The sequence below is a fragment of the Danio rerio genome, chromosome 7 (assembly GCF_052040795.2).
Source record: "Danio rerio strain M-AB ecotype USA chromosome 7, GRCz13ab, whole genome shotgun sequence".
In the NCBI taxonomy this organism is placed as follows: domain Eukaryota; kingdom Metazoa; phylum Chordata; class Actinopteri; order Cypriniformes; family Danionidae; genus Danio; species Danio rerio.
This window is the reverse complement of record NC_141027.1, coordinates 4,379,329-4,396,582: the sequence shown is the minus strand read 5'-3', so window position 1 is coordinate 4,396,582 and position 17,254 is coordinate 4,379,329. Positions and strand designations below refer to the sequence as shown.

Sequence of the window (17,254 nt, the reverse complement as noted above, 5' to 3'; positions counted from 1 at the left end):
TGATGAAAGTGGTCAGTGCTGCTACCACCAAGCTGGCCGGCTTGATTGAAATGGTGGCGAGCAGGGTCGCTACTTGGAAAACATTGAGGTGAAACTAGCGGCTTTGCAACAAGATTTGGCCAGACCTGGAGACCAGTGACGGACATTAAATATATTTAAAATTGGAAGATATAACCTAAATTTGAAAAAAAATATTTCTTCTCTTTAGGTTTCTCTGTGACTCTCCTGCCAGACGGCCTCTACTGGAGACAAACAATTTCTTCCAGAGAGCAAGATAAGGAGATGCTCTAAAATTCCTGCTTCCTGTCAAGGACACCTGTTGGATTCTACAGGCTTACACACACACACACATATGTAACAGGTATTAAATGTATGTTTTCGTTATAAATTCGCGCAAAATTTTTGTTTTGTTGGTCATTAATATGTAAGAAATAAAGAGAAAATGTTTTATTTTTGTTTTGACGCGTCGGCGCGATGACGTCATTGACGTGCGTTGCCGCGGTGACGTCAGTGACATAGCGCGCACTTTGCTTCAGTCTGTCGGAGGACAGAGCAGAGCGAGGTAGGCATTTACTCCTGTCCTGTGGAAAAATGTGTATGAAGTACAAAAATTTGTAATTAAGATAAACAGTAGCAGGCGTAAGAGGAGTTTTAAGAGAAGACTAACTGCATGTTCTCTGTTTGTGCAGCACTTAAATAAATGACCGCTGAACCTGCAGACAGACTCCAGCTCTTTACTTTACACAACACAACACAATGCAGAGGGGTAGTCGAGCCGTTAAGACCGGCCCCAGCTACACATACACAGCTACAGATAGACAATCACTACCTAGCCCCTCATCCCATGCCTTTGTGTGCTTTCACCCACTGGACGAGGTAGACCAGCTCTCTTCAACTGCAGGACCAGATGGCTGCCTGCTCTAATCAGACTATATCCTTATCCCCTGTTTTGATGTTATGTCTATGTACTTGGCTGCTGGAGCTTTTTTCTCCCTGATCTCACACTGCCCTAATTCAAGGGCAAGGTGTGAGGGAGTTTTTTTTTTTTTTTGGCCTCTCATGAAATGTATCTTACTTCCTTTTTCTTAATGCTACCTCCCGTTGACCCTTCTTCCCCTGAAATGTGATGTTTGTGTATGGTCAGGGGGGTCCAATTTCACTACATGACAGTGTATGTGACTACATGGAAGTGTATGGGACACATAAAGGCCTTTGATTGATTGATTAATTGATTGGTTAACTGGAGGTTATTCTACTGTGGAGACTCCTGATAAAGCAGAGACTAATCTGAAGGACAGAGAGTGATTAAACACTTTTATCTGCTAAAATAAGGATAAAGTACATAGACGCATATATATGTCCTTAACGCACATGCAAGGAATGCAGAAAACTCATGATATACTCTTTAACTGCATGAATGCATATACTTATTGATGGAAGCAAATGACCTCATGATAAAACTAAAAGAAAACAATACAAAGATATCTCTAATGAAGTTACTAACAAGATACATGTTGAAAGAGTTTACAAACACAATGCAACCAGTCATTCTGACAAGTGAGGATAACAATATAAATCAAAACACAGACAGAGATCCCATTGATTCATTTTACAGATAGGTAAAAACCTGGAGGAAGAGACTCGAGGAAAAATAGTAACTTCAGTAGATCAATCAATTATTAAAGAATACATTTTACCAATATCTGAACAGACAATTTACGCCACCTATGGTCAATTGTTATATTTTATTTTATATGCAAAAGTATTTCTGTTTTTTATACAAACTAATTGCGTATACATTATAGAACGTATTATTTGTTCATTTATTTTATGTATATATAAATATTGTATATATACAGATTTATATATAGTGTTTTGTTTATGCATTTGGAGCTGATGTTGTGTTGCGGGCTGTGGAGCATGCGCAGGTCTCTCTCTCTCCCTTTAGAGCTGCGCTTGATTGCGGTCCAGCTGTGTTGCGAGTGGGAGCATATATAAGCTGGAGGAGTTTAACAAAGGAGGAATCTTTCTGCTCGGTGTAGGTCACAAATCTCCGTTGTCACTGTTGTTCCGAGCGTCTCCTATCTCCTGCCCCAGATAGTTGGTTGAATTAGTGGTGTGATAGATTGATTTCTTTAAATGACAATTTAATTCTTTTCTAAACGGCTTGCTTTTAGAAAAATATATATATTTATTTGGTTATAAATAGAAGCGATTGGTTGGAAATTGCCATTTACTTTAAAAAGTTTTTTTCCTGGTTTGTGGCAGCGAGGGGGAAAGGGAAGTTTGCTGTTATTTTATTTGGGGTTCTTTTAATTTGAGCAGGCAAGAATTATTTCCCCGCAAGTTAGCTGTCTTTTCATTATTATTTTGGCCTGGATTCCCTTCCGAAGAGATGCTTCTAATATCTTTGTTGTCTAAGAAAATAATAAACCTTGTTACTTCTTGATAAACGTTGTGATCATTGTGAGTTGAGACAGGAGAAGGGGAAAACCCTGAATTGAGTATTAAAGTTTAATTTATTAATTTATTTACACTCTTTTTATTGTCACCTTTAACTCTATACTGGTTGGGATGTAACATGATGAATAAAGATAAAAGTGAATGGAAGTGATTACACAATTGTTCTCATATGACCATTCACTCATATCTGCTGCAGATGAAGTTGAGTTTGTCAGTTTCAGGACGGCTGATCCAGGTCTGATTTCCTCCAGACTGAACTGCTCCAGATCTCACTGTGGGCTCACAGTCCTCCTCTGATGTGCCGTTCCCTGGAGCCCAGTTGCGATAGTACACAGTCTCTCCACTCACCCAGAACCAGATGCCCAAAATGTGGGAGAAACGCAAACCCAACCACACCGCCTCAGTAGACGCCAGTTTAACCACGTTCATCACCTCATACTGCATCTCCACTGACTGAACCGAGACCAGATCCACATGATGCTGTCTGCAGTATCTCAGAGCTTCAGACCACGACAGATTCTGCTGGATCACAATCAGTTTATCTGGACACAAAACAAAGCAGAAACTAGAGAGAGACTGATCAACAACAACATGCAGGACAAACACTGTGGAGGAATTTGTCATGTCAGACATGTAGAGTCAACTTTAAGAGATCTGGAGCTGATGATGGAGTGTGTGAGTGTGTGTGGAGGATCTGCTCACCTTCATGACACACAAAAGGAAACTGGCGGTCACAAGAGATGTCTGCCCAATGGCCCTGAGTGTTCTCCATTAGCACTGTACAGTTTTCATTCCCTCCAACATTATTTGGTTCTCCAGTATTCCAGTAACTGAATGAATAGTTGCTCTGATCTGACCACTGCCATGAGTCTCTGAACAGACCGATCCAGACTTCAGATCCAGATAAGCTTCTGTCATTAATGAACTTCTCCAGCTGTTGATTCTCATTCTGGTTCCTCACACTGACCAGATCAATGTGATTCTGTCTGCAGTAACTCTGAGCAGCTCTCCAGTTCATCTTCTGATTAACAAACACCAGTCCTCTGCTCACTTGAATTAAAAAAACAAACAAATGTTACATTTATTCAGCCCTTCAATGCTTTATAGTTTAAATGTGAACAGGAACAGCACCATAAATGGCTGTGTTACTAAAAGAATCGGTTGATATAGTCAGCAATATTTCTATAAGATCTTTACCTTTAAATTAGACATAATTACTTATCACTCTTTATTTAATTTGATATTTGCCAATAAGTCACACACACACATACACACTCCTGCGAAACTTTGTTAAATGAAAGCGTTTTATAAGCGTTTGTACTTACTGTTGTAGCACACAAATATCCAGGAGTCACTACATTTCCCATCTTCCCATTGACCTTTTCTCATAAATGCACACTCATCTCTGCCGTCCGGTTGATTATTTCCCCAGTTTAAAAAGAGCGCAGGATCACCTGAAGACCACTGCCATTTCCTCTGCAGACCAATCCAGAGACGTACATCATTCACACTCTTCATCAGCTGAATTGTGTCATTCATGCTGTCAACAGTGGCCAGATCTGTGTATTTCTCTCTGCAGTATCTCTGAGCTTCAGTCCAGTTCTTCTTCTCATTTATAAAGTGATACTGACGCTGAACACATTCAGATATGGAGCAGAGAGCTGTGAAAGAGACACTTTGCTTTAATGCTTTTCAGAACAGAGTCAAACATAATGAAACTATAAACCATAAATAAAACTACAAACACACTCACCAATGAGGAGAAGAGGGAGATATAGAGTCTGCGCCATTTCTGAGGAAGAAACACATTGAGATAAACAATAGCTCTAATATTTATGTCAGAGTAAAACAGCACAGCATGAACATAAAAAAAAATTCACAATCATTAATGTAACTGTAAAAAGTCTGAATATTTTGATTCAAGAATGAACGTGTGTTCTTACTTCAGAGCTGGTGTGTTTCTGTCCTCAGTCGACGTTTCTGTCTGCAGCTTCAGACTGTGTGATTATTTTAGATTTGCTGTAATCCATTATTCATCACGTCACATTATTTGCTTATTACCCTAAACAAAGGGCTTTTTCATTTTCCCCACATTCAGCTGTATTTGCATATTGTTTCTGTACTTCATTGGAAGTATATTAATTTGAATGAGACAGAAAGTCCAGTCTGTTTTCTAAAATTAAATGTTTAAGATAAGATCTGTTTTTCATTACATGAATATTGCATTACCTTTTGTAAATGGTTAACAAATTTTTTAAAAGTAAACAAGTCAACCTACTCATATGGCAATTTAAATGAACAGGTGTCAAGTCTTTTTTTATGAAATGGTAAAGCACTACACTCTACTGCAGACATATTTTTAAGGCAATTCAGTTTAATCGGTTAAAAGCCATCTTGTACTGTGAAGGGTGATAATTTATATGATGATCAAATCCACATATTTAATGAAAAAATATTGACTGTTATCAGACTTCCAGCAGACCGAAGATACGGAAAGGAATTGGAAAGAGTAACCAGATCTCAAATATAATCCACAGCTACTGCTTTGTAGGTGAAAACCAGAATTTTACAATCAATCAATGCATGATTGAACCAGGAGCCAGTGAAGTTGCTGCACCACAGGGTTAATATTGTGGCGAATAAAATGTTCTACCATTTTCTCAAAGTGCCACTAGGAGGCCCTGCTCTGTTCTGCCCTCCCTCAAGCTTCCAAAACCTTATTTCCGGGGTCGGGAGGAAGCGGAAGAGCAGGTACACAATAGGAGACCATAAAAGGTGGTCTTGAGGGTTGCTTAGGGAGTGGCTGTTGTTGTTGTGGTTGCAGCTGTTGGAGTTGCTGTTTTCTTTGCTGTTTTTTTTATTCGTGTGTTGGTGGTGAAATCGTGGGGAGAGAAAAAGACGAGAAACAAGAAAGATGCAAAGGTGAAGAGCTGTTGGCTTTGAAGAGGGAGGTGTGGCGATAAATACTGTGGTGTGAAATTGATGGTGGACAGGCTGACCAGAAAAACTACACGAGCGATTAAGTGCGAGGGGTCTGCAGGATCTTATGGGGATCGAAAGCCAAGGTGGGCCTGTACAGAATCAGCGTTGTTTGCCGGGTCAGTTATTTAGGTCATTCACATTCATTCATACACCCATACAATCCACACCCATTGCTACTCAATTTCACAAATTTTCTTTAAATTTCTCTTTCTCTCTGGTTTCTGTTACCTCAGCCACACGTTATTATTGTTTGTTTGATTGATTTAAGACTTAATCAATCAAACTTAAGACTTAAAGTCGTACAAGTCACCACACGTGCAGCTGAGATTTGTAAATATAAGTAACCTCCTTACTGAACTTGCTGATAAACCCTCAAGTTGCAAAAATCAAGACATGATGTGATGAAGGACTGGGAAAGCCTTTCAGCATCAGGCCTGGAAAGAAAGGTAGGAGAAAAAGGGAGAATGGAGGAAACTCACGCCAATATGGGGAGAACATGCAAACTCCACACAGAAATGACAACTGGCCCAGCTGGGATTTGAATCAGGGACCTTCTTGCTGTGAGGCGACAGTGCTAACCACTGAGCCACTGTGTCACCTTTAAAGTAAATTCTAATAAATAAAATATTTATTTTCAGATGTACTAGAAAAGGATTACACACATTTAAGCTTCACCCACACTGTTAGTTTTGTCATTGGGCTGGACCCTTACAGCTGTCATAGATCATGGGGTTATAGCAAAACAAGCACTGCTACACTGCTTTACTGTGAGATATTTAGTTGTTGTTTTATACGACCTTGGAAGCCACATCTTTACTGTTTACCATGTTTATGTTGATTGCTTCCCGTCTTTGACCTAATTTGACATTGTACTACTGTAAGCATGACTATATCTCTCTATAATACCAAACCTTGAGAACTGTTATGGAATTTTATGAGACAAGACCACGAGAATTGCCATGCAACAAAACAACAAACTTTCTAGAAAGAGCAATTTCTTCAACTGCCTCAGTTATCCATTATGTGCCCACCTCTCTGCCACCCCCTTCACTTCTTCACTCAGAGCCCAGGTCACTGACATTCCACATCTAATCTTTTTTCTCTTCATATGGTGTATTTTGTGAATCTGTAACTTTAACTTGTAATGCTTTGTATTATTTTAAATGTCTCTGTGTGATTTGTAAATGGTATCAGTTTTGCAGTAGTCACTTGTATTATGATAATTATTGTATGAGTTTGGGAATCCACATGTAGGTTTATTCGGTAGACAGGCAAGCAATGGTCAGCACAGGGGCAAACAGATGTATAAAGGCAAATCCAGAATTATAGTCACTATAACAGGCAAGAGGTCGGAAGGCAGGCAGCAGACAGAAATAACACGGAAAAAGGCTAAGGTAAATACACAGAAGAACAAGACTAAGGAAACGCGTTGAATTGTCACTAAACAGTAAACAAGACTCAGCAATGAGTGTGTGTGCTGCTTAAATAGTGTGTGTAATCAGTCTCTGACAATCCTCAGGTGGTGCAAGTGTAATCAGTTAGAATGAGGAAGCATGTATGTGTATGAGCGGAGTGCATGTATAAAAATTGTAGTCCATGAATGGCAGATTTGTAGTCCATAAGTTATTGTACATGCAAACCACCGATCTAGGGAGTTACGATTGCTGGTGATAGTGACACACACACACATATATATATATATATATATATATATATATATATATATATATATATATATATATGGGGTCTTTAAAACATACAGTGCAAAGTTGTGACTAACATAAATGTTACATACAGTAGATCTTGAAATGACAGTTTTTCATTATACACTATGAATAAACACAGTATATTATAATAGTATGACAAATTAAATGTTGATAATTTGAAACATACACCGGTCTTTCACTTTTAATAATTCCTGCAAATGAAGTTGAGTCTGTCAGTTTCAGGACGGCTGATCCAGGTCTGATCTCCTCCAGACTGAACTGCTCCAGATCTCACTGTGGGCTCACAGTCCTCCTCTGATGTGCCGTTCCCTGGAGCCCAGTTCTGATAGCACACGGTCTGTCCACTCACCCAGAACCAGATGCCCAAAGCACAGGAGTGACGTAAACCCAACCACACCGCCTTAGTAGACGCCAGTTTAACCACGTTCATCACCTTATACTGCATCTCCTCTGACTGAACCGAGACCAGATCCACATGATGCTGTCTGCAGTATCTCAGAGCTTCAGACCACGACAGATTCTGCTGGATCACAATCAGTTTATCTGGACACAAAACAAAGCAGAAACTAGAGAGAGACTGATCAACAACAACATGCAGAACAAACACTGTGGAGGAATTTGACATGTCAGACATGTAGAGTCAACCTTAACACTTTCACTGCCATTGACTAGATAACTTGTTAGTTAAGAGACAAACCTTCTCATGTTTTTATGGCAATATGCGTTTTATTTATATTAAGGTTAGGGAAGCCCTAATGCAGTTCCTAAATCAGTTACAGAACACCAGAGTCTCTTGGGAGTGAAAAATAAAGAGAATCAGAGAAAGTGAAAGTCAGATTGTGTGTAAAAATGAAGAGTTATTAAGCTTCCTTTGGCTTATTTACAGCTTCATCAGAGCTAACCACAGTGAAATGATCCACCCCTGTGGATTTGCATGAGGTTAGAAATGTGAAAAAGTTTTACACACACATGCATGTGCTTACAAAACACGTTTATGCATGTGTATTATATAATTCTCAGTTTTTGTCAGAAAATGTTGCATTTTTGACTAAACCTACCTGCATTCAATTGGGGGGAAACACGAACCCATGAATATAGATGTTTTGGTACTGTATTGTTATATATAATCTGATCATACATTCCTTTAAGAAAACTTCTTGAGGGCCATCAAATTTAGGTAAAACACATCATAAATGCTGGCAACCTTTTTAAAAACACTGGCATGGAAATTGTTAAAGGTGCAGTAGGTGATTGTCTTCAGAAACATTTGTTGTTGTGCGGGTTGAAAGTCTCTTCACTTTCCAATAGTAATGATTAAATGATCTAAATGTGTTTATATGTATTTTTATTTCCTGGATGAGGCATAAAACTAAAAAAATGTTTATCCAATTAAATATTGTTGGGCCGACATCACCCATAATTATGTTAGGTAGGCCAAACTGTCTGTCAACAAATGTAGAATTGAATATGTACAGCCGTTCACACACATGCGAATTCACCTGCACACGAGAGAGAGATAGCACAAAACAAATGCTCACTCAAAACTTTTTAATATCCTGAACCAATATTGGAGTTACTTTAGCATGCTGGAGTATTTCTGTTAGACAGGTCATGTTCTGTTTTAAAACTATTTTAGTCACACATAACTGATGTAGAGTGCATTGTGTAATAAATGGGTTATATGCACAGAAGTTTTGTTCAGCCACTGAAATCTTCTTGTTGAAAGATTGATGTGACTATTTTCAGTTTCATAAGAGACCTTATAAAGCACTGATAATGTAGATTTTCATTCAGTTTAACAACAAAACATCAGTAGCTGTATTCTGCCCAGCCTGCTTTACTGAGGTGAAACTGGTTTTATATTCATTGTTTCATTTTTGAACAGTGAAAGCCTGTGACATGCTTCCTGTATTGTTTACCGTGCTACTCTGAATATTCGGTCAGAAACAGCATGTAAGTATGGCTTAGTAATAAGTGTAATTTCTGCATGCTATTGGCCAAGCACTAAGCAGAGTCGCAATAGGACAGTACGTGAGAGAGGGTTGTCTGCCCTTTTTAAGGTGTGAGCGCTCGTTTTTCAAGAGCCTTGGCTTTGGCAGGGGAGGGACTGTTTATCAAAAATATCATGCAAACTAGTTAGCATTGTGGCAGATCACCTACTGCACCTTTAAGAGATCTGGAGCTGATGATGGATTGAGTGTGTTTGGAGGATCTGCTCACCTTCATGACACACAAAAGGAAACTGATTGCCACAAGAGATGTCTGCCCAATGTCCCTGAGACTTCTCCTTTATCACTGTACAGTTTTCATTATTTCCATCATTATTTGGTTCATTAGTATTCCAGTAACTGAATGAATAGTTACTCTGATCTGACCACTGCCAGTCTCTGAACAGACCGATCCAGACATCAGATCTAGATGGAATACTGTCATTAATGAACTTCTCCAGCTGTTGACTCTCATTCTGGTTCCTCACACTGACCAGATCAATGTGATTCTGTCTGCAGTAACTCTGAGCGACTGTCCAGTTCATCTTCTGATTGACAAACACCAGTCCTCTGCTCACTTGAATAAAAATAATAATAATAATGATACCATGATTCAGCCCTTATATGCTTAGGTTAAAATGTGAACAGGAACAGCAATGAAATCATCATGCATGTCTGTGTTACTAAAATATATATTACACACACACACACACACACACACACACACACACACACACACACACAACAGAACATCTGTCATAAATATTAATAAATATATTGCGCTATTAAACATAACAAAATTCAAAAGGAGTAGCTGGTTTATATAATGAAAAATACAAAGTGGATTTGACTTGTAGTTACATTTACACTTAATTTACACAAGTTTTACAGTCATATTTATATCCGAATAAACCTTTGTTAAATGACAGTTTTTTTATAAGTGTTTGTACTCACTGTTGTAGCATATGACGAACCAGGTGTCACTACATTTCCCATCATGCCACTCTCCATTTCTCCAAAAAGCACACTCATCTCTGCCATCTGGTTGTTGATTTGCCCAGTTCAAAAAGAGTGCAGGATCACCTGAAGACCACTGCCATTTCCTCTGCAGACCAATCCAGAGACGTACATCATTCACACTCTTCATCAGCTGGATCGTGTTGTTCATGTTGTCAACAGTGGCCAGATCTGTGTATTTCTCTCTGCAGTATCTCTGAGCTTCAGTCCAGGTCTTGTTCACATTTATAAAGTGATACTGACGCTGAACACATTCAGATATGGAGCAGAGAGCTGTGAAAGAGACACTTTGCTTTAATGCTATTTAGAACAGAGTCAAACCTAATGAAACTATAAACCATAAATAAAACTACAAACACACTCACCAATGAGGAGAAGAGGGAAATATAGAGTCTGAGCCATTTCTGAGGAAGAAACACAATGAATAGAACAATAACTCTGATATTCATCTCTGAGTAACACATGCAAAACATAAAAAAAAAAAATCCCAATTATTAGTGTAATTGTTTAAAGTGTGAATAATTTTGATTCAAGAATAAATGTCTGTTGTTCTTACTTCAGAGCTGGTGTGTTTCTGTCCTCAGTCTGATGCTTCTGTCTGCAGATTCAGACTGTGATTATTCTATATCTGCAATAATCCATTATTCAGCTCGTCACATCATTTGCTTATTGCTCATACAAAGGCCTTGTTCAGTTTTTTCCACATTCAGGTGCATTTGCATATTGTTTTTTGTATTTCCCTGGAAGTATACTAATTTAAATAAAACAGGAAGTTCATTGTCTGTTTTTTATTATAATATTAGATAACCTTTTTAAAATCCAAACTATTTTAAGTAATAAACAAGTCAACCTACTCGTATGACAATTTAAATGTTTGAAATAACATCATCAACAGGTGATTTGGTGTAAAATATTTCTTTTTTTTGATGAAAATGTACATCACTTCGCTTCACTGCAAAGATGTTGAGGCAATTTAAATTAATCAGTTATAAAGTAGTGCCAAAATCAGTATCTGCAGACATTTTCTGCTATTTCTGCGCAGAATATTGTTGAAAATCTGTGGCTTTTGGCAAATGATTTCGGGAGTATCATAACTAAAACCTTAATATTTTAAATAAAAAGTAATACCTTTTAAACTTTTATTTAATCTTTACAATGCAAATCCAATTAAAATCACTTTATTTGGTAAACAAAGCAAATCTCTCATAAAATATCAGCTACTAAAAGACAGAAAATATTACTGTACAAACTACATTGTAAATAAATCATGAATATTTTCATATTAGTCAATAATATTACTGAAATTAATTTAAAAACTGAATAAATATAGATTTACACAAGTAAATAAACAGAATCAATGATGGGCTAAAAATCTGCAGAAATAGGTAAGGGCCTAGTTAAAAGCCATCATACTTATTTAAAGTGATAATTTAGATTAGGTCTGCACGATTAATCGAAAAAAGATCAGGATCTCGATTCGACCATACACACGATCTTAATTCAGCTTTTCTACGATTCAGCTAATTATATTTCAAGATCTGGAGAGAAGGGTGAAGGCAGACGCACAAGTCTCCACAGCAACATGGACACCTTCAAATGGTGTTAAAAGTGTCACATACTGTATTCATAAGGTATAATTCACCCAGAAATGTAATTTCTGTCTTCATGTAATGATGTATTCGTGTCCGTGAAATCACACGTGAGCTGTCTGTTTACTTTCAAGAACGCGCACCTGCATGCATAACGCCTTTTTTAGGGAATAGAACCAGCAAATGCTGTAAATAACAGGTAATGAGGTTGTAAATAACATTCAGTTTGTTGCACAGAGCAATCGTTTGAGAGCCATGCAGGAAGTTTGATTTGCATGTGTGTGTGTTTTCTCACAGTGATGGTAGACATGAGCCTACAGTGATGGTAGACAATCATATCACATTGGACAGTTATGATTAAGACAAGCATTTGATTTTTTTTTTTTTTTTTTTCATAGCGAACACAAAGTGTTGTGCATGAAAATAAATGTTTACTGTGTCAGTATAACAACCCTAGCCTATATATAATGTTGAATATGATGCAAGAAGAAATCTGATAATGACAAAATTGTAATTTTACCAGTGAAAACAAATGATCTAATAATGTTGTTAATAACAGATGACAAGCACATGTCCTAAACATAATAAATCAACTTCAGAATTACGATTATTTGTATTCTGATGTCATCATTTTACTGTGAATTAACAAACAGGATATGTTGAAAGTCTGTTCAAGTCCACCATAATGACTGTACAAAATGTTGCATTTTAAGCAACAGTAGAGCTACACACAGGCCTAATATTATTAGTGTTGTTTTACCATGTTTGAGAATAAACAATAATAATAGGCTTTTCATATAACCCTTTATTTTATATCTACTAAATCGTAAGAAAATCCTGATCTTGATTTTAAGCAAACAAAATTGTCATTCACATTTTTGTCAGAATCATGCAGCCCTAATTTAGATGGTTATTGTCATGTTCACCAGCGAACAACCACCAGATGTCACTGGTAAACATTCACACTCATTGAACTACATATCTGCCATGTTATTGACTACAACACCCAGTCAGGCCACACAAACACACAACCGGTTCCAGATCCACACTGATTGCACTCTCACAGCTGAAGCCACTCACACAATGATTATTTGGACTAGTTATACCCCTTTGTTCCACACACATGTTGCCAAGTCTTGTTTATCTGTAAGGTGACATTACAACGCGTTATCCTGGGGTCCGTTCTTCGTACCTTGCTTAAATGATCTAAGATGATTTGGCAGATCCTGGATCTTTTAATCTTGATAACTGATCTCTCGCTAATTTGGTTCTTCAAACAAGTTCGCAAATCAGATTAGAATGTCTGGATGAACTGATCTGAGATCACTGCGTGTGTTGTGAAGGACAGATCTATCGATCCTCGAAATCATGATCAGCAATGCAACGATTGGCTGACGGCACAGCAGCGTAATGACATCATCTGATTAATATTCAATTATCCATGTGAGCAAAATTACATCAAATTAGCAGTAACCGGTTTGTTAAATATGACACGCAATAACCTTCCACATTTGTTGTGAGCTGCAGGCTTTACACTTTCATGTGTCAAGAGTATTTATCATGTATTTCAATGCAAATCAATGTATTTAGTTCTACATTTAGAAAAGATTTTCTTTATTACAGTAGCCGTTTTTTTATTCGGATGTTTACAAAAGCATTTTGATATTGGTAAAGGCGTCTGCAACTTTTGTAAAGCATAATCACTGGCATATTAACTGTCAAAACATATTTATGACTGCATAAATGTATTATAAAAAGTCACATATTGTCAATTTTTATTATACACAATTTGTACTAAAGCGATCTAAAAAGTTCATATCAATAAGTTTTCTCTTTGCACCAACAGGTGGCAGTCTTTTTACTTTCATTTCGAGGGTGCAGATTGCATAAGTTTTATTAATATGTATAACTTTATTTATTTTATTATTAACTATAACTCTATATACATAGTTTAAAAATATTTACCATTTTCCCAAGTGTATATAACTACTACTGTAAGAAAATATCAGAATTCGGTACATACTTTCTCTATTATCTTTGCTTGAACTGAGCCGATCTAATCCTGTTTTTATGAATTGAACCTGCTCCCGATCAGGTTTGATCTACCAGAACTGTTGTCATGACAACAACTCTCGGATCAGCTTTGAAGAACGAAACAATCTTGGATCGTGTCAAATCGTCAATATCCAAATCCAGCTAACTGAGTAATCCACGTACGAAGAACGGACCCCAGTACCTCGCTTAAATGATCTAAGATTATTTGGCAGATCCCGGATCTTTTAATCTTGATAACTGATCTCTCGCTAATTTGGTTCTTCAAACAAGTTCGCGAATCAGATTAGAATGTCTGGATGAACTGATCTGAGATCGCTGCGTGTGTTGTGAAGGACAGATCTATCGATCCTCGAAATCATGATCAGCAATGCAACGATTGGCTGACGGCACAGCAGCATAATGACATCATCTGATTAATATTCAATTATCCATGTGAGCAAAATTACATCAAATTAGCAGTAAACGGCTTGTTAAATATGACACGCAAGAACTTTCCACATTTGTTGTGAGCTGCAGGCTTTACACTTTCATATGTCAGGTGTATTCATCATGTATTTCAATGCAAATCAATGTATTTAGTTCTACATTTAGAAAAGATTTTCTTTATAATAGTAGCCATTTTTTAATCGGTGTAAAGAATAACTGGTTGTTTACAAAAGCATTTTCATATTGGTAAAGGCGTCTGCAACTTTTGTGAAGCATCAAATCACCGGAATATTAACTATCAAAACATGTTTATGACTGCATTAATGTATTATTGCTTTAAAAAAGTCACATATTGTGCATTTCTATTATACACAATTTGTACTAAAGCGATCTAAAAAGTTCATATCAATAAGTTTTCTCTTTGCACCAGTCTTTGTACTTTCATTTCGAGGGTGCAGATTCCATACATTTTATTAATATGTATAACTTTATTTATTTTATTAATGACTATAACTTTATATATATATAGTTTAAAAATATGTACCATTTTCCCAAGTGTATATAACTACTACTGTAAGAAAATATCAGAATTCAGAACATACTTTCTGTATTATCTTTGCTTGAACTGGGCCGATCTAATCCTGTTTATATGAATTGAACCTGCTCCCCATCAGGTTTGACCTAGCAGAACTGTTGCCATGACAACAACTCTCGGATCAGCTTTGAAGAACGAAACGATCCTGGATCGTGTCAAATCGTCAATATCCAAATCCAGCTAACTGAGTAATCCACGTACGAAGAACGGACCCCTGGTCTTGGTTTCCCGTGTTTTGATCTCAGCCTTAACGCTTATTGCACAACATAGCGGACCATCTGATTTCTGGCAATCACTGACTTAAAACAAGATTTTACATAGTGTATTCTTCATGCACGAGCAAGCATTTGGGTGCTCTGCTTGAAGAATATTAATTTACAGTTACATCCTCTGACTAAGACCCAGAGGTTGTGTCCCTGAGCATATGTAGATGGCCAGCATAATACTCTAATGGTGCTTTCACACTGGCACTTTTGGTCTGCACCCGTGTTCATTTGATGTCAGAGTTTGGTACGTTTAGCTAGTGTCTTCTGAACTCAGGTGAGCACCCAATAACCATACACGGGTCCGCCTGAAAGAGGTGGTCTGGGTTAGGGTTCACGTGAATTCCGATTCACTTCTGATGAGAATGCAATCTTACCAGGTAACGGATGTGAACCGCCGAATGTACAACAAGCTATCGTTTTCATAATGCTTATTCATGTGTGTGTGGGAGTCTGTGTATCATTTACTGTAGCTTGGTGACAAGCGGGATTGAGCCAGGGCAAACACAGTGATAATGTCTGCTTGTCTTCTCCAAGAACAGCTTCTGCAGATGTTCTGTGATGTTCTGAACGTTTATAATATATGTTTGCTGCAGACAGATGCGAGTCGCTTTCCGTATTTCCAAAATCAAAAGATTCAGTAAAAGCAGAACAACCGCGATGTGTTTACGTCTTTCCATTTTGGGGCTCTGCTTTCATGTCCATCAACTAGCAGTAGCTGTACACACAACGGCAGCTCAATGATGCAAGTGTAGCAGGTTTTAGAAGGAAAAAAGACAGCGTGAACACAAACCAATCAAGAAGGTGGCAGGGGGGGCAATGGAACTTTGGTATGGTCCAGGCAAATGAACCAAGTGTGAAAGTCACACTAAGTCACTCCAGCTAAACAATGAACAATTAAATATAAGGATGAGATGCTGTAAATGCTATATTCATTATAGATGAATGTAATCCATTACTAATTAGAAATCTGGTCAAAATTTATCAACTTAAATTAATCACATTCGGAAATGGAAACAAATTAAATTCATTCATTCAATTCCTTCGGCTTAGTCCCTTTATTCATCAGGGGTCGCCACAATGGAATGAACCTTCAACTTATTCAGCATACAGTATGTCTTCCAGCTACACCTCAGTACTGGGAAACATCCATACACACTGATTTACACACATACTGTACACTACGGCCAGTTTAGCTCATCCAATTCACCTATAGCGCATGTGTTTGGACTGTGGGGGAAACCAGAGCACCCGGAGGAAACCCATGCCAACACGAAGAGAACATGCAGACTCCACAAAGAAATGCCAACTGGACCAGGCCGAGACTCCAACCTGTGGCCTTCTTGCTGTGAGGCCACCGTATCGCCCTTAAAGTAAATACTAATAAATAAAATATTTATTTTCAGATGCTCTAGAAAAGGCTTACACACATTATAGCTTCACCCATAATGTTAGTTGTGTCATAGGGGTTTTAGATAGGTCCTTACAGGTGTCAAAGATCATGTGGTTATAGCAAAATAAAACAAGATCTGGTACGCTGCTTTACTGTGATATATACATACATACAGTACATACATACACACATATATATATATATATATATACATATATATATATATATATATATATATATTGTAACAAGCACACACATGCTACGTCGCCCTGGTCGCTAATCCAACCCAGCTGGACCATCATCAGCACAGGATCGCTCACAGCTGGACGTCATCAAGCGGAGAGGCATATAAACCAAGCCCACGCCAGAAGAAGACGAGCTTCATTCAACTAATTACTTCCTGCGCTAATGCTTGTCTCTCTGTCTCTCCACAGCAGACTCCAGCTTGTGACGATCCCACACCCAACTACTCACTGTCCTTCACCTACTTCCCGGAGCACCAGAGCACCTCACCTCGAAGAAGAGCACTGTTTGCACACCCTTCACTTTGTAAATAAAGCACCCTCCGGGGACTTGTTGAAACTTATCCAACTGTGTCGCTGTTTTCCCTCTGCCTCGCTACTATATATATATATATATATATATATATATATATATATATATATATACACACACACACACACACACACACACACACACACAAAAAAGTATATACAAATATATGTAAAAAAAAAAGTGAACATGCCCTTAATACTT

At 37.7% G+C, this 17,254-nt stretch overlaps 3 protein-coding genes across 3 annotated transcripts in view; all 3 read right to left on the bottom strand.

Moving 5' to 3' along the window:
• si:ch211-225k7.4 overlaps positions 1-17,254 on the bottom strand; it is a 494,418-nt gene that overhangs the window by 15,554 nt on the left and 461,610 nt on the right.
• si:ch211-225k7.2 lies at positions 1,343-4,742 on the bottom strand. Its single transcript, XM_087260462.1, has 5 exons — positions 4,407-4,742; positions 4,217-4,255; positions 3,789-4,124; positions 3,166-3,513; positions 1,343-3,005 (listed from the first exon to the last, which is right to left on the bottom strand). Exons 2-5 carry the CDS (start codon positions 4,251-4,253, stop codon positions 2,641-2,643), a joined length of 1,086 nt encoding a protein of 361 aa, XP_087116588.1. The 5' UTR covers positions 4,254-4,255; positions 4,407-4,742; the 3' UTR covers positions 1,343-2,640.
• On the bottom strand, positions 7,242-10,777 carry zgc:162060. Its single transcript, XM_087260468.1, has 5 exons — positions 10,734-10,777; positions 10,543-10,581; positions 10,115-10,450; positions 9,393-9,737; positions 7,242-7,715 (listed from the first exon to the last, which is right to left on the bottom strand). Exons 2-5 carry the CDS (start codon positions 10,577-10,579, stop codon positions 7,354-7,356), a joined length of 1,080 nt encoding a protein of 359 aa, XP_087116594.1. The 5' UTR covers positions 10,580-10,581; positions 10,734-10,777; the 3' UTR covers positions 7,242-7,353.

Coding starts and splice junctions, on each gene's coding strand:
- si:ch211-225k7.2 (XM_087260462.1), bottom strand. CDS start 4,253: ATGGCGCAGACTCTATATCTCCCTCTTCTCCTCATTG. Junction 4,125..4,216: donor TCTCCCTCTTCTCCTCATTG/GTGAGTGTGTTT, acceptor TCTCTTTCACAG/CTCTCTGCTCCATATCTGAA. Junction 3,514..3,788: donor GATATTTGTGTGCTACAACA/GTAAGTACAAAC, acceptor TTTTAATTCAAG/TGAGCAGAGGACTGGTGTTT.
- zgc:162060 (XM_087260468.1), bottom strand. CDS start 10,579: ATGGCTCAGACTCTATATTTCCCTCTTCTCCTCATTG. Junction 9,738..10,114: donor GTTCGTCATATGCTACAACA/GTGAGTACAAAC, acceptor TTTTTATTCAAG/TGAGCAGAGGACTGGTGTTT. Junction 7,716..9,392: donor TCCTTTTGTGTGTCATGAAG/GTGAGCAGATCC, acceptor TTTTGTGTCCAG/ATAAACTGATTGTGATCCAG.